The sequence below is a fragment of the Eupeodes corollae genome, chromosome 3 (assembly GCF_945859685.1).
Source record: "Eupeodes corollae chromosome 3, idEupCoro1.1, whole genome shotgun sequence".
NCBI classification, from domain to species: domain Eukaryota; kingdom Metazoa; phylum Arthropoda; class Insecta; order Diptera; family Syrphidae; genus Eupeodes; species Eupeodes corollae.
This window is the reverse complement of record NC_079149.1, coordinates 17,285,345-17,303,804: the sequence shown is the minus strand read 5'-3', so window position 1 is coordinate 17,303,804 and position 18,460 is coordinate 17,285,345. Positions and strand designations below refer to the sequence as shown.

General features: G+C 33.9%; 1 protein-coding gene across 1 annotated transcript; it reads right to left on the bottom strand.

Annotated features, from left to right (window-relative positions):
* Window positions 1–6,267: 6,267 nt before the first annotated feature.
* LOC129949101 (growth arrest and DNA damage-inducible protein GADD45 alpha) lies at window positions 6,268–7,912 on the bottom strand. The gene has a single exon (XM_056060348.1). The coding sequence runs from the start codon at window positions 7,492–7,494 to the stop codon at window positions 7,024–7,026; it is 471 nt and encodes a 156-aa protein (XP_055916323.1). The 5' UTR covers window positions 7,495–7,912; the 3' UTR covers window positions 6,268–7,023.
* Window positions 7,913–18,460: the final 10,548 nt, after the last annotated feature.

Below are 18,460 nucleotides of genomic sequence, written 5' to 3'. Positions count from 1 at the left end.
TTTAGAAGAATATTGATCGTGATATTGTGGCTTTAAACTTTAATCGTGTTTTTGTCTTGATGCATTTGTGATGAAATTTGGATTGAAAATGACATTGACAGTCAGGCTAACGATAATACAGTTTTCGAACGAAGTACATACCAGTAATTATGTATACAATTTTGTATCAGGTTTCATTGTCATGGAAACTTGAAACAATCATTAGACCTTACCGAAAAAAAAGTTTCTAAATATGGTGAAATGTGGGACAGCTGTCATTAGATAATTGGCTCTCAAATTAACAACGCAACATTAAAAGACTGAAAAGAAAGTAGTAGGATAATTTGAATGTAAAAACATAGAAAAAGATAGAACGACAAAACAAAAATGTTTACAACGTCAAATTACCCACTTAATAATTTTTCGATCGTTGAACGTTTCTTGTCAGATAAAGATGATGCAAAAGGGGTGTAAAAAAAAAAACAATTTTTAAAACATATTCTTATTTTCAGTGGACTGATTAGAATCCTAAGCTGAAATGTTTTTAAGACACAAAAAGTGTCCATAGGAAACAAAAGAATTAAAAGGTTCAAGAACACACAAATGTTTTGGGAAATAATAAAAACAAAAACACATGATCGAAATTTCGGAGAATTTACATCAGACATTTCATCACTTTCTTGCGTTTTATTTTAATGTTATTCAAAAACAGAAATATATTTGAATTTGCAGCCCAATGTTTGGAAGATAATCTTAGTTTTCTTTAATAGAACTTCATTACTACTCTCTTAGATTTTTATTATATTTCAATATAAAATATTAATTGTTAGATAACCTATCTCATCGTATCATTGACCATTATTGCAAAACGTGACAAAATCTTACGACGAGACGATGGTACAAGGTCAGACTTTTGAAAATTTAATCTATTTCCTATACATTTCGGGTTAAATTTCTCATTACTTTTTAATTAATTGATTTACAAAATTGGAGAACATAGAGAAAGCTTTAAACTATCAGTGTCAAAACATGACAGTAAACAGTAATGGGTGCGTTCAATTTTGAGTTGGATAGGCTTTTCTAGATCCATATATTTCAAGATACCTTCATTGAAGGAGTTAGATACCTAAATTGAGATAGCTCGCAAAAAATAAATACAACTTCCAGTTGTTCACAAAAAGCACATAAAACATTAAAATTTCAGCAGTGGGTGAGTTTTGGTGGTTTACTCTGTGCACGGATTCAATTTGAGCGTTGGTTTCATTTCCGTCGAGTAGTTCAGCGCATACGGTTTTGGCTTTTTCAACTGGGTCTAATTGACAGTAGGCAAATGTGCTACAACCTTGTCTTCGACGCTTTTTTGCATAAGTCGATCAATTTGTGTCTCGAGTATCTTATTCCGACTTTCCAGGAAGACAACTTTTGCAGATAAATAGTATTTTTTTGTTTTTTGGGCAGACAAGTCGACATAGAACAACGGCTTTCGAAACAAGTTCTGAGACATGTTTTAAATTTGGTCTTCACTAATTTCTCTTTTTTGGATTATTAAAATGAACAGGGGAAGTTTTGTCACGTCCTCTTTTGTTCATAAGAAGGGTTATATTTGGCGGGTCTTTAAATTTTGATTTTATCGTCTTAAATGCTATAATTTACAGATATTTCAATCCCCAGACATAAATATTGTGTTGATTTAGGTTTTCACAAGCACTTTTTTTAATTTCTTTTTGAAAATATCGACTTTTTCTTAGTTTTTGTGCTCGTTGAATGCAAAGACTCGAAATCTTTTTGGAAGACAGTACAAGTGTTGAGTGGGCGGAATAGGAGGTTATTGTTCACAATTGATGAAAATCAACTTGCTAAATATTTTAATCTAAACACAATGAGCTTTGCATTCCCCAATGTCATTATTCCTGAACTGGATTCCAATCCCTCAATGGTTGAACTAGTAGCTGCTTTAAAAAATGAAAAATAACCAAGCATCTGGATCTGATGGGATCCCAGAAGAGTTTTGTAAACATGCTACTCCTGAGTTTTTGGAATATCTGTTAGAACTTTTAAATAGAATATTCATTGAAGAGATACGAGTAGTGCCTGGAAATTTTCGTCTGTCCCGAATTACAGCCAAAGGTAACCGTGATTTGCCAGAGAACTATAGAGGAATTGCTGTGCTTAACTCATTAAGAAAACTGTTTACACAAATACTTTATACTAGACTTACGACCTAGGTAGAAGTTAATAATATGATTAGTTGCTTTCAAGCTGGTTTTCGAGCCAACCTTTCAGCTATTGATCAAATGTTTGTACTCAACACCACTGCTAGGCGTTTTATTGATAAAAAAAAAACAACTTTTATGCCTTTTTCGTTGATTTAAAAGCGACTTTTGATACTATTAATAGGAGGTCCTTACATTATAAGCTCTCAACAATTGGCCTATCTACTAAATTTATCGGAGTCTACGAAAAAATTATAGAAAACATGATGGCATCTGTTCAGAATGGTAGAAAAGTATCTAGAGAATTTAGTTATGAAGCAGGTGTCCCTCAAGGATGTGTTGTAAGCCCTATCATGTTTGCACTATATATGAACGATGTCAAAAACAGTATACCTGGGGGAGTTCAGTTCGGGGATATTACACTTAAAGTTTTGTTTTACGCTGACGATCTAGTGATTTTATCAGACAGTCCGCTTACTCTACAGCTCCACTTTAGATGTTGAAATAATTGAGATCGTAAACATATAATCTTAATATTCAAACCTATAAAAAACCGCTGCAAAAATTGCAATAAATACAATATGGTCCCAGTTCTTCGCAAATAAACTCGTACATCCAATTTCAAAATTCAAAGTTTTCAATGCCACCGTAAATACTTATTTTTGCTATGGTAATGAAGTATATGGTTTCGAACAGTTGGAGGAAATGGAAAGTATTTTTTCAAGCGCATTTTTAAGTTACCTATCAACACTCCTAATTATGTCAGGCTTACCTCAAATTTTCTTGATCAAAATTTTGAAACAGTCCGACCAAAACTTGCAAAAAAGACTGCTTTAAATTTGTTTTAGATGTGGATATAGTCCGGTCAAAAACTGGTATGATCTTGCTGTAGCACATAACCTTTCAATATCATTGCCAGTGGACAATGTGGAAGCATTAAAAAATGCACTATATGAATGTACATATCTCTGTTATAGATGACTCGATGTATAGGCTTTGAGTTGCGAGAGGGACTTCATCAACATCCAGGATTATATACAGACAACAACTGAAACTTGGTGAACAAAACTACTTTAGAGAAGAGTTTACAGTTTCTGAAATGAGCTTGATCTTGAAGATCAGAACGGAAACGCTCGATTTCAATTATAGACCACATAGAACAGATTTAAACCCTGTGTGTTCCCTTTGTAACCTTGGTCAAAACGAAGATGTTTTGCATTTTTTAGTACTTAGTCCAATTTTACAGGAAATCCGAAGGCTCTACTTTTATTCTAGTTTTCTTTCCCAAGAGGAATGTGTCGGTGTACTTAACGGAGATCGCGGCCGGAAGCCTCTTATACGTTATGTCTCACATGCAAGAAAATATCAAAACGAGTTTTTGAATTTGTTTTGAGTTGTAACAAGATGTTAAAGTGATTGTATCTTCTCTATCTTGGCAACATAATGTATGATAAGTTTATGAGTGAAGTTGAAACATCTATTTACAGATCTTACTACAGTAAAGTTAAACATTTCGTCATTTGTGAAAGATCAGCTTGTTCCTTAAAGTAAGAGGTGAACTCATCAATTTGAACTAGATTCCTCACCGTCCAGAATTGCCAATATTGTGCGATTTATGCCATCGCAAAGAACGCGAAGATGTATTTCATTTCCTGGAAGTTTATCCAATACTCAAGAAGTTCCGAAAGCGCTATTTTGGGATAGATATACTCGGTTTAGAAGAAACGATCACATCTTGAATGGAGAACTAGGTTGGGACCTTCTATGTGAATACTTAGGGAAAATGTTTAAGGTTTTAAAGTTTGAAAATTATAAAATTATTTTATTGAATTGTATTTAATCAGCTTTTTTTCATAGTCTGGTAGACGGTCTTCGGCCAAATCATTTAAAGACTTGTGTAATCTTAAAATTAAGAATATAATGTTTTGTTCTTGTATCTTTTGAATTCAACAAAACTAACTAAGCTAACATTAAATTTTCGAGTTCTAAAGTTATTGTAAGACAAAATTTTCAATGGAAATTTACCAAAAAACATAAAATTTTGATATTAATTTCCGCCTCCTTCAAATTCAACCATATGTTGAACCAGCTGTTCTGTCAGTTATTTACATATACCATAAATTCTTGCATACATTTAAATTTCTTTTTTGACATTACAGATGTTCTAATAAACGTAAGACAATAACAAAAATGTATGGGAAACCCTTTCTATTTGAGATTGAACGCAGCCATTGAGACGATGTTCAAAAACTGTTGAAGCCATGTTGTTTGGTGACAGTTGTCGAAAAATTGGTTTGTTATTAATCAGTCAACTGTTGGTGAGCTAATTGGGACTATTTCCCTTCATTAAGCTGAATGTTTCTCACACGGAAGAAAGGCTTTTGTATACGAAATCAAAATTAAACTAGGAGTTCAAAGTGTCTTAAAGTTTACTCAAAAAATGACAGAATAATAACCTTTTTCTATCAGCACGTGTTTTCGGATGAGAGACTACGAAATTGTGCAGGGTATTACCATGCAAAGTTTCATATTTATATTGAATAAAAAAGATGTTGTTTGCAAGAGAAATCAATGGATTTTTAGAAAAAGATGTGCACTATTGTCTTTTCATGAAATGTTCCTTCACCAATTCACACAATTTTAGCCTTTTGTCAGCGATAAATTCTATTTTTTAGACCTTTAATCTATTTTAGGGCATTGACATAACCCTTAACTTTCACTTGGTACTAAAGACAAAAGTCCACAATTGTTAAACCACAAGATTTTGGTAGAAATTTGTTATAACTTTATTGAAAAATAAAAAAATAACACGGTCAAGGAGCTTTCCTTGCATAATTCTTATGATTTTGTTCCGCTATTAAACAATGTACGGTTTAAGTGTTTACTTGTCAAATGTCAAAAAATGACAGTTCTAAAAGTGACAGCTGATCAAATAGATGAATATTTAAAAAGAATCCCCTTATTGAAGAACATTTAATTTGCAAAAATTAACGTCATTTGCCATTGTCATCACCACAACCATACATAAAGCTAAAGAAAGTCTAAAATTATTAAACCACAACATTTCGCAAGCCAAATATGACCATCTCACGGTAATAAAACTTTTTTGTTCAATGACATGTGCCTTCAATTTTCTATTAGATGTGTAGAGTTTTAGTTTTAACTTATCAAATGTCAAAAATGACAGCTACAGAAGCGATAGCTGTTCGAATGGAGGGTTATTTAAAAACCGAAATCCTTTATTGGAGAACATTTAATTTTCAGAAGTCGGTGTCATTGGTTGTTGTCATCAACCTTAAACTTCACCGTTAGTAACGAAAAAAAGTCTAAAATTTGTAAACTACAAGATAAAATACAATTGTTATCACCTCAAAGAAAGTTGGTGGTGGTGACATTTGCATTTAATTTTCTATTTGATGTCTACAGTTTCAGTTTTAACTTGTCAAAAGTAAAAGAAAAAACAGCTTAAAAAGGGCCTGCTGATCAAATAGTGGGCTATTAAAAAAAAAATTTTATTTATGTTATTTACTAAAAGTTACGGTCATTGAAAATTGTAATCATCGGATGATAACCAATTATCACGAAAACTGTCAAATTTGACAGATCTGTTTTCTTTCTGTTTTCCACATAGTACCGCAGTTCCTAATGCTCCTTTAGTGTCATATTGCGAATTATATAATTGGCATATTTATTTCATCAATGTTGAAAATGTTAAGTTTGATAGATACACGCGAAGCCTACATTACCTACTTACCTAAATAAATAAAAATATCTGCCAGCACATGACCTATTTCAACAATATTATTTTATTTCAAATAAAGCTGATTCATCTACCTGTTAATTTATTATTGGCACGCTTCACTTCTCGTGTCACACGATTACAAGCTATCTGGCGGCTGCCAGTGCGCGGCGCTATCCAGACGGACGCGCAAAGAGTTGAGGAAAGTAGGTGACAGTGCGAAACCTATAAAAAGCTTTAAAAAACAAAAAGCTCAAGAAAAACCCCAAATCAGCAAAAAAAAAAAGAAGAAAATCCAACGAAGAAAATTACTAAATAAGAAAACATGAATTTTTGTATTTTTTGTTTGGTTTTTATTGTTTTTTCAATCATCAAATTTTCTTAAGGTCTAACACACTAGTTAGTTTTATCTCTATGTTTACATTTGTATGTTTTAAGAAATCTTTCTTAAATACTTTTTACATCTTTTATTAAACAATTTACTTTTTGTTATTTACAAAACTCAAAAATATTATTTCTAAGTACATTGATCTTGAAATGATAAATTATTGCAATTTCATATTAAATTTCAAAACTTTTCTATCCAAAAAGTTAAATTATAAGCAATTTTTAGTATCTTATATGTAAATTCTTTGTTTAACTAACAGTGAATCGAATTTCACAATAATTTAGGCGCCTAACGCCATCAAAATCGCCATCGCAATCGCCATATCGCCATCTTAATCTTTTAAAAGTCATTATAGGTACTTCTTATATACTCGTAGATAACGGTTTATATAGCTGCTAGCTGTCACTTATTGAATATTCTTTTCATGTTAGTAAATTTTAACGCCCCTCCAGCGCGACTCGAACACACCTCCTCATCTCGTTTGCTCTTCTTTTTTTATTGTTAGGTAGATAAATTAGTTCCATCAAAACGTCGGTAGATGTCCGTTCGTTAGATTGAACCTTTTTCCTTACGTCACAATTTTACGTCTTTGCGTGTGCCAAATTATTATAATTCACGTTCACACTTTTTAAAAAAAGTTTTTGTTGATTTTTGTTTTGCTCAAAAAATATTTTACAATTATTGCAATAACTATCTCCAGATATTCACACAGCAGGTAACTTGACAACGGGTTGAGATGGTGAATCCCAATAGGCTTCACAAAAGTCCACCAGGATATTTTCGGACTTGTTGAGATTCTCGTTCTCCTTATCGGCCCAGGGCTTCTGGATCAGGCAGCAGGATTCGATGACAGTTTTGCCTAAGATTCGGCTAAGTTTTGTAGCACAATCGACTTTGATGACATAAATGTCATTCTCGTAACAGAACGCTTCGAGGAGAACTTCATGCATGTGAGTTGCACTGTCACCGGCTTTGGGTTGTGCCATCAGACAGAAGAGGGAGCCTTCGGGTAGCTTGGCAAGGATTTTTGTGGCAGCACTTAATCCCACGATGACACGCGACTCATTGTCGGCTTTCAGCAGAGCGGTCTTGATTGTTCGCCCAATGTTGGGGTAGATCATGTTGTTATCCACAGCTGGAGCCATGTTCTGAACTGTTGTTTCTTCCAAAACCATATTTGCAGAAATGTGAGTGTTCAAAGTTAGGAGTTGGGGTAATTGTTGCTTGGAGCAATCTTTTGACACAGGGATAGCCGTTTTTGATCTTTTGATTTGTAATGATTCAAACTTTTCACAAATGGTAGCCAGTTTACACAAGGGAATTGGCTTAATGTCTTTAAAAATGTTTGTTCTGTTTGTTTTTGTTTTTTCTTTTGTTTAAGAACTGTTTATGTTTATAGTTTATCACTAAGGGTTTGTTTGTTTTGATAATCACTGATAATCCGGTTTTTGGTGGGTTTATAAATTGTTTAAATTCTCTTTTATTGAATTATTTGCGTTTTCTATAATGTAGATAAAAATCACTGCGCGATATTATCTGAATGTGCTTCAATTTTGAATTTGTATTTCACAATGAATGTTAAGGGACCGAGGTACGAGCTTATATAGCCAACAGATATGGTTCTCTTTCTCTTTAGCGTGTGCTCAAGTTGAAGTAAAAGCTTTATTTTTTCAGTCGAAAGAGAGTAAAATTCGTTTGCGCCGATGCGATGTAGAAATTCCCGCAGAACTGGTATTGATATGGATTTACCAAGAAAAAACCCCTCGTTTTTAGATAGGAAAAGTATTTTATTTTTTTTGTGTTTCTTGAGAGCAGTGTGAGTTCCGAGAAATTTTGTATCTTAATGAGCCTTAGGGGGGCTTAAAGGGAGAAACGGGGATCCCACACATTGAGTTTTGTTAGTTTGTCGAAGAGAATCTATAGAAACGGTGACAGTTGACAGGTAATTTTATGTTTATTCAAAAACTGGGAGATACCTCGAAGATATTTTATACTCTTTCTTGTTATTTGGGTTTATAATCGTTTTTATTTATTTCGATGGAATTAAGTCAATTGCTAGAATTATTAACATTTTTATGAATGAAAAATAGACCCATGAGTTTACCCATACGTCACTTGATGGGATTTTAATGAGAAGCGTAAATTTTGTGAACGAGAAGATTTATGCGGAATAAAATGATGTTGTTGATGATGATGAAATGATAAGGGCCTCGCGAGTTTAAGTTCAAAAGTTCAGACAAATAGTTAAGTTTTATTTATTTAAAACGTTTTTTATTGTTATTATTCTTATTGTATTTGTTATCGATGTAGAATAAATAATATTTGTGCAAATTAAATAAATAATTAATTAAGTCAACAATCAAGATTTGTATTCGAATGCATTTGTATATAGGCAATCGTGTTTGATCATGCTTCGGAAGAATTCTTTTGTTGGGCGCCAGTTTTGATAAATTCAGAGATGTCTACAAAGTAAATAAAGGTAAATGTACTCTGATGGAGAAGTGTGCTGATAAAATTTGACTCTCTTAAGCAAATACAAAAAATATGAAGGTGTGTTGATTGTCTTATCGAAACATATATGTAAGTTTTTCACTTGATAATGAAACTACTCGTACATTGGGTTCAATTAAAGTAGTATTTAGATTAGATATGTTTTGAGAATAGTTCTACATCAGGAACTACAGTGATAAAAAATCAAATTTTTCTTACCGGATAACAAAGGGTGTTATTATGAAAGGTAAACGACTTTTGAAAGTTAAAAAGAAATAATGTCATGGTAAAGATAACGTAGAAAAGATAATACTTGGCTTTCTTTTGATTAAATGGCCAATGCAATGCTCGAATACAAAAATTTAATCAAACACTTGAAACCTAATGGAAATTGCAAGTTGGTTTTTTTGCGATATCTGATATTTGTATATCAGCAATTTTAATTTTTAATTGTTATTCTAAGATTTTGACAAAAGATAATCCGGAAACTAAAAGACTGACGATTTATACAAAGATTAAAAAAGTGGGTTTAAATGGTTAAAGTATTCATCATTTACTTCTAATAGAAGGGATCAATTTTGTAAATGTTTAAAGTAATGAATAATAAACCTCTTTTTTTAATATATAGACACAGTGGTTTTGAATTGCTGAATATTGCAATGGCTGGGAAAGACAGAGTGTGGCAAAGCATTACACATTCGCAAAGTACGGCTTAAGAACGAATCTCTGTACTTGAAAGTACGACCAACGAGGGTATTTTGATGAGCATTCCTAGAAGCGCGAGTATTACGGTTGAACTGTTTAAGGGAGGGAATGCAATTGGCCTTTTCTCTAGAGCATAAACCATTAAAATAACGGTAAAAGAGGGTGAGACAACAAACATTTCGACGATGTTTAAGCGGCGTAAATGATTTTATGATGGTGATATCACCAATGAATCTAAATCACCATATTTGCGACCGACGCCAGACAAGCTTCCAGCATCATGGATGTCCGAACTTTCCCAGAAGCACAGGTAGCACTTCGGGTTTCCAGATCCAAAGCAAAACAGGGAGGTGCTGGGAGAAGGTACAACATCGAATGGCTATAAACGCAAGAACTCGCCAAATCCTTTTCCGACCGAGTTACAAGTAACCTCTCTCGAAGTTCTCTGCCGCCAACACAAGGTATCAAAAACCAGTGGCAACATTGCCAAGATGCAATCAGAGAAGCCGCCTCTGATGTGCTGGGTTTCAAGCAGCCATCAACAAGGAACTCCTGGTTTGATGAGGAATGTCGGCAGGCAAATGCAGCCAAACAACAGGCACGCAAAGCGGCGCTGCATAAAAGGACGAGAGCTGCTCGTGAGCTCTATGAGCAGAAGAGCCGAGAAGAACGCCGACTTCTCAGAAGGAAATAGACAGGGCCCATGCCTCGCTTCTCATGAAGCGTGCGGTCGAAGATGTTGAGAGGTTGAAAAGCAGGAATGAAGTTCGAAAGATTTATGAACAGATGAAACGAAATTCACAGGTACATGAACCCAGAACCTGAGGCTGCAAAGACGAAAGTGGAAACCTCATAGTGGAACCACAGTCAATGCTGAGGATATGGAAGGACCATTTCGAAAGACTGTATAACGGTGACGACGAACTGAATTCCGCTGTCAGGCGGAATGATCCATTCAACATAGACGACGAAAGCCAACCATCCCGTCCTCCCGACTTAGACGAAGTAAAGATTGCCATATCTAAGCTGAAGTCTAATAAAGCCGCTGGAGCGGATGGCTTGAATGCCGAGCTCTTTAAAGCAGCTGGAGATAAGTTGGTTAGGAGCATGCACCAACTTATCTGTAAGATATGGTCGGAAGAAAGCATGTCCGATGAATGGAACCCCAGTATTATTTGCCCGATCCTGAAAAAAGGAGACCCTCTAAGCTGCACCAACTATAGAGGAATCAGACTACTTAACATCGCCTATAAAATCTTCTTTGCCGTAATATGTGAACGTCTAACGCCCATCGTCAACAACCTGAAAGGTCCTTATCAGTGTGGTCTTAGACCAGGAAAGTCCACAGTTGATCAAATATTCACATAACGGCAGATCCTGGAAAAAACCCAAAAACACCAAATCGACACCCACCATATTTTCATCGATTTCAAGGCCGCATATGACAGCATATACAGGACGAGCTGTATAGAGCCATGTCTAGTTTTGGCATCCCTGCCAAACTCGTCCGTTTGTTCAGGATGACCATGGAAAATTAACGCTGTTCCATAAAGGTTGGAGAAAACTTAACAGAACCTTTCGATGTCAAAAAAGGTTTTAGACATGGTGATGCGCTCTGATGCGTTTTTTTAAACATAGTGCTTGAAAGAAGAGTGCAGAGCTCACACGTCAACACTAGAAGCACTATCTTTCAAAAGTCTGACATTGACATAATCGGAAGAACTCAGCTTGATGTCAATGGGACTTTTGTGAGTATTGAGGCAGAGGCGGCAAAAATGGGTTTAGGTTCCGCTGTAAACGCAGAAAACAACTCCAGCGCTGAGATCAAACGCAGAATAAATCTTGCTTACCGCGGTTTCTTTGGACTAAGAAAGCAATTGAGTGCCGCTTATCCCCGTCCTGCTATACGGTGCAGAAGCATGGACTATGACAAAAGCGGATAAAAGCACCTTGGGTCGGTTCGAGATAAAAGTTCTTCGTGTGATCGACGGTCCCGTATGCATCGAAGGGGAGTGGAGGAGAAGATGGAACGACGAGCTGTACGGGCTGTACAGCGACGTAGACTTTACCGGAAGGGTAAAAGTCCAACGACTGAGATGGCTGGGTCACGTAGAGCGCATGAAAACCAAACCCACAGGAAAGCGCAGTAGAGGAAGACCGCGGATCAGGTGGCTCGCACAAGTGGAAGGTGACCTCACCCAACTTGGAGCGCGAAACTGTAGACATCTAGCTAGAGACCGTGCTAGATCTTGCGGCATTTTTGGCGAGATGAGATGAGCGTATGAGATCGTTCCACAAAGGTGGTTGGTGATACACATACCGATAATATCGAGATGTTCAGTCTCCTCAATGCAAGTGCCATCTATGGATAATAGCAACGGGGGTTTATTTCGCTTTAACGAAACAAGACAGCATTGGGTTTTCGAAGCATTAAATTCTACGCGGTTTCTTATTCCTCATTCTACAATGCTGTTTATGTCGGAATTTAATGGGCTTATCATATTTTGTCGTTGCAGTTCCACATCCGAAGAAGAGGGATGTGAATCTAAAAACGAATATGGAAAGCTAAGAGTACTATCGATTAGAAGTTGCAGACAAGAGATCGTTAATAAAAATGAGAAAGAGTGTTGGAGATAGAACAGAGCCCTGGGGCACACCAGCATTTATTTTGTGGTTTTAAGACTTGAACCCATCCAATACAATTTGTATTGAACGATTCGAAAGGTAATTACTAATCCAATGAAGGAGGGATTCAACAATACCAAAAGCACGCATTTTCGATAAGAGAGCCTTATGCGAAACCCTATCAAATGCTTTTGAAATATCAAGTACAACAATCTTACTTTCTCCAAAACGATGTAAAGATTTGTTCCAATGTTCGGTGAGATGAACCATGAGATCACCAGTGGACCTATTGCTACGAAAGCCATACTGTCGGTCATTAAGAAGCTTCCGTTCTTCAAGATATTTCTTGAGCTGATAATTAATCAGCGTTTCCATGACCTTGGAAAGAAGGGACGTAAGTGCAATCGGTACATCCGCTAGGAACGTGATCAGAGGTGTAGGGCAGATGAAAAAGCTTACGCAGTGGTTTTGAGAGCGTTGAAAAACACCTCTTCAGAACAACAGCGGGGTTACCATCCGGACCAGCAGATTTATGTATGTTAAGATCTTTTAGGATTCTAGCTACAGTTTGAGTCCCAAAAAAGATTTGCCTATAGAATCACTAACTCGCTCAGGTACAGGCGGAGTCATAACGCTCACTGGCAGCTTTGAATTGGCAGCGAACTGCCTAGCAAAGATATTAGCTTTCTCTAAGGAGCTAACCAATGGAGTGTCATTCACAACGAGCGTAGGAACCGAGGAAGATGAAGAATTCCTCATATTTTTTACAAATGACCAAAAATTTGTACTGCCTTTGGGACATTGCAGTATTTTTTGCCGTAATTTTTGGTCATGTAAAAATTTGGTCCGCCGAATATGGGCGTTGCAGGCCTTCCTGGCTTGCTTGAACTTATTCCGGTTTTTCTCAGTTGGATTGGTTTTAAAACAACGGAAACTTACCTTCTTGACCATAATAACCTCTTTACAGCTCGCATCGACCCATGCGTTTTCCTTTGGTCTGGTGCTTTTAACCCTATTCGGGATAAAAGTTCTCATTCCCAAGAGAATCAAACTTCTGATCATATCAGCGCTGGCGTCAACGTCACTATCGAGGAAGCAAAGTGACCAGTTAAAGATTCTGAAGTACTTATTTAGACCGTCCCAGTTGGCTTTCCCGTATTGCCAAACGGTTCTCTGTTAACTGGACAGTTTTGACAAGAAAAATTTGCTGATATAACTCAATTTCAGATGTGCCTAAAGGAGATAGAACACTAACAGTGTACTTATCAGGGTCAGAGGTAAGAAACAAGTCAAGAGTGTTTTCTGCTCGACCTTCAACGAATTTTATATATATATTTTTGAATTTAAATATATTTGGGTTGAATGGTCGGCAAAACAGTTCTACTGTAATGTAAGCTGTTTAGATAAATTATCATAAATGACAGTTCTATATTTGACAGTTCCTTTCAAAAAAGAAGAGATGTTTAATTTGGTTTCATGACATTTAAGTCATGTTTTAAAAACAAATTTTTGTGTATTTAGGAAGTTTAGAGAAGATTTAGGGAAAGTTACATGAAATGTTGGTATTTATAAAATATGAGACGTGTTTGTAAATGGAATAGAACAATAAAAAAAAGAAAAAATGATTTATTTGACAGCTGTCAAATGTTTCATTGCTAAAAACAGTGTTTCCAATTTTTAAGCCACACCATTCAAAAAGTATACAAAACAGTCACAATTTGTGTGAAATTCATCATACAAATTATATAACCAGAGACAATAATATTTCAAGTTTATAAACCTCTTTGATAAAACATCAAATTAATCAAATAAATAGGAACAAGTTCACGGAAAAAAAATAAAAACAAATTCAATTCAATATAAATCTATTTTAAAAAAGCTCAAAACGTTTTCTAAGAAATTTTTGTATTCACTGTTTTGATATTGAATTTTCTAAAAATAAAATTGGCAATTCTTTAATGTCTCATGGTAAGAAACACTTGTTCTTAAGAAAACTCAGGAGACTTTCTGAGTTTTCTTTTGATAATTTAAATTATTTATCAGATGTTTTTCTTCGGAAGTAAGAAAATAAAAATTAAAATACAAAAAAAAAACAAAAGAACAGACATTGAACTTGTGAATAGATTTTGATTTCAAAAATAAAACAAAAATTAAGTTTATGTTTTGAATGACTAAGACTCAGTGAAAGAAAAATTATGACAGGTGAGAGTAAAATATTCGAATAAATCAGTGAATAGTACCGTAATATACAAGGATTCATGTGAAATGACATTACACATGGGAAAAAGTTAGTTTATTTCAGATTTTTAGAGATAGCTTCAAAAACCAATCGATAAGATTTAAAAACTATAAATGTTTTAGACCAATGGAAAATATTGACATTTCTTGAAGTTTGAAGGCCCTCTTCAGGAACCAGCAGAGAGATGTGGACTTCCAAATAATTTTAGATAATAACATCGAGATAAAAAATATGCAAATAAATATTTTTACAACCGAAATATTTTACGAAAAATAAATAATATTACGGTAAAATTTACCACAACAAGTTTCACTAGCCTACCTCATATCCTTTTTCCTTTTTTAACCTTCCTTTCGTCGTTACGGCTCTAAAGTATTTTAAGAGTTCAGTAGAACCCTGCTTTCCATCAGTCAGTGACCTGCTCTTATTGTATTTTGGAAAAGCAAACAAAATAGGTTTCAGTGGTAATGTGGTTGTGTGACCGAGGGTCCACATTTTCATTTACTTTAGAAATTTGTGTCGGGCGGTCAAAAAATACACAATTGTGTGACGGATGAGTCACGAAGACGTCTAATTGAGTGTTTGACAGGTGGTCCACACAAGGAGAAAACGATAGTGTGCATCCTTTCTATAAGATGCACACCAGCCTAATATTAGTATGGCTTAATGCCCAGCCTAAAGTGTCGGAATACTAAATAAGGTCACCTTGCGATGTGTTTTCCCTTCACCTAAAATTGTCTGCACGGAAGTCTAAGGGTTTATTGTCAAATCTCGAACTATCGGATTCTGCCTCTCAATCTTGGTTGAAAAATGCCAAGGTTCCTAAGTACCAGAACGCTTTCCTCAAGTTATTAAACAGGGCCGGTTTGGGCTGGGGGATTTTATTCGCAAATTCTCAAAAAAATTTCGTTTACTTTTAAGACCAATTGGATTCGACGGATAAGAACTGAACTCGTCCATTAAGCCAAGGTTGGTGTTCAAATCACCAATGTGAATAGGGTTACCATTTCCAAAAATGAAAAAAATGGCGACATTTTGATTATCAGACATTAAATTGTTCTTTTTTCCATTCAGTAACCAGAAACCAATTTTTGTATTGTTTTCTACTTCTAATTTTATTATAAGAAAAAAAAATTAATGACAAAACTAAAAATACATCCATATGTTTAGACATGAAACAAAAACGAAATAAAATAATTAATAAAAAGGAACAACAGGTATTGTTGTTTCCATATTAACATTCAGTAATTTAAAGGTACATAAGTGTAAGTCTTTATTCCATTTGAGTCCGACATTTTAACAAATTTAATTTTATTTAGACGCAAATAATAGAACTGTTGTGAAATGAAAAACGAAGTGACAGATAGAAAACAACTTTTTGCGAGTGAAGTTGGTAACGTTTTATTAAAAGAATGGATGTGTTCAGTTGTGAAAATTTAAATAACTATGATGGAACATGGAAGTATTCACTTTTTTTTAATTAAAGAATAAAAAAAGTGGAAAAACTTTTTAGAATAAAAATATATTGCTTGAAAATAAAAATAGTTTGCGGATGTTTAAAAAAAAGGGGACATTATGTTCCCCTTTCACGTTTTATGTCTTGAGGGACAAAACATCTCCTGAAATCTTAAAGGGGGACAATCCCCTCAAAATGGCCACGAATGGTTACCCTAATTGTGAAAGAGACCACAAACACTTGACTGGTTTTTAAAATCGGCATGCACCCCAGCAAAAAAACCGGGTGTCGCAGTTAGACCGAAAGAGAAAACCAGATCATAACAAAAGGTCAGAGTAGGATGGCTACTTTTCGTGGCCTCTTGGATGAGGGAAGTTAAGTTCGCCATGAATATGGCCGCTTTTTGGAGAAGCTAAGAAGAGTTAGGTCGAAAAGAAAAAAAAAATAGTGAACAATTTTTGGAGAAAGAAAAAAAAATATAGTGTTAGTGCGTTGGGTTAAAATTGATAAAGAAAAACATACATATTTTGAGTAAGTCGTGATTGAGAAGAGAGGAAAAGTATTTTTTTGTTGAGTGAGTTTTACCTTTGCTTGTAAGTTGTGTCAACCCGAGAGACTTTCAGTCGATTCTTTTGTCTCCCGAGATTTCGGGACCCGCAACTTTGTCATTATTCTTTGGGAACTTTCCCAAGGTGACCTTTCTATGTGTCCTTTGCGCACAACCAATTGTTGTTTTCCTTTTTTTGTTCTTTGTATCAATTTAAATTTTATAAATATTTTTTGGAAAAAAAATTGGGTTTTATCTTTTTATTTATAAAGGTTTCATAGATATAAAGTAAATATCTTAACCTTTCTAGGTGAAAAATTAATCTTGAATTTCATTTTAATTTGGAAGTAAATTTCCGCTTTTTTTATTATTATTTATCTTGATTGGTGATGATAAGTACCATAATAATTCCTGGCGCCCATTTTTTCTTTATTTTTTTTCCTACGCCCCTGTGTAGTACCTTTAGTAAGTTTTATAATTAATTTTTCCAAACCCACCCCAAACTGAGCTACTGGGTGACAGCACTGTTTTTGCTGTCGGTGGTAAAATTAACAAACCAACCTTTTTGGAATTTGACATTTGTTAATTGTTTTCAATAAGTAGGAATCTACTCGTACCCATTGTTATTTAAAATAATTTCGTTTTTCTTACAGTTTTGTTTTGTGGAATTTTGCGTTGCATTGTTCCGCCAACCTAAATCATAATTAGTATCATAATATAATTTTGTTTGTTTGTTAATTTTACAACACGTCGAATGAATTGTACAACTTCAGATGTACACTTCAACAAAATCGGATTTGGAGTTTAAGAAAAATAAAATGCACGACTGGATCGCTCGAACTTTCTCCTGTATCGAATAAAAAAAGGGTCTGTTTAATGATATCGAAAAATGAACATCAATTTTTATCAATTTTGCGTACTATTCTTTATATGTTTTAATTTTGTATGAAAAATTGACTGTTGGATTCTTTTAAAAAATGTACTGAAAGTCAAAAACAATATTTTCTGTGAGATAAAACAAGTCTGAAGCCAATATTTTTAATTTATGAAAAGATATTTGAGTCGAAAGTCAATTTTTACTAAGTTTTAGTATTGTTATTTTTAGGTTTTTATTTTTTGTCAATTCGTTTTCGCTCAATTTTTTAACGAATATTGAATACAATATTACATATATCTAATAAAAAATTAGTTTAAAACCAATATCTTAAAGTCTTCAAAATATATTTAAGTCTAAAATCAATTTTTACCAACTTTTATTAATTTGTTTTTAGTTTTTACTTTTTTTTTTGTAAAAAACACTGTCAATTCAATTTTTCTCAAAAGTTTACTGAATGTTGACAACGATATTTTTTTAAAAGATAAAATTTGTTTAAAGCCAAATTTTCCAAAGTTTTGAAAAGATGTTTGAATCGAAAATAAATTTTCAACAACTTTTGTTAAATTTTCTTTTAAATTTTTATTTTTTGTAAGAAAAACTGTGAGTTCGACTTTTCTCAAAATTTTACTGAATATTGACAACAACATTTTTAAAAGATAAAAGTACTTTAAACCCAATATTTCAAAGTTTTAAAAAGATATTTGAGTCGAATTTGTATTAACTTTTTTGTTTAGGTTTTTATTTTTTATAAAAAAAAACTGTCGGTTTGATTTTTCTCAAAATTTTACCAAATGTTGCAAACAGTATTTCTTATAAGAACTTTGAATTATGTTTTTTTAGGTTTTAATTTTTTATAAAAAAAAAACCGTCAACATGATTTTTTTCAAAATTTTACCTGATATCAAAAACATTATTCTTTGTTGCACAAAATTGTTTTGGAGATGAAATAATTTTTTACTCGTAAAATTTTCGAGGTGACAAATATTTTTTTTCCAGTTTTTTTGATTTATACAAAAAACCGTTAAATGGATTTTTTTCAAAAAAGATACTTCTTTGATATCATGTTACAATATATTATATAAAATTTAATTCAAGTCTCTAGCGTCATTGGTTCATGAGATATTTAGGATTAACCAACATTTTTTTTTAAACTGCTATGGTCAAAAAACCACAAACACAATTTTCTTGAGAGCCCTTTGTGC

Bases quoted from the DNA above. Each gene is read 5' to 3' on its own strand.
- LOC129949101 (XM_056060348.1), bottom strand. From the start codon at position 7,494: ATGGTTTTGGAAGAAACAACAGTTCAGAACATGGCTCCAGCTGTGGAT.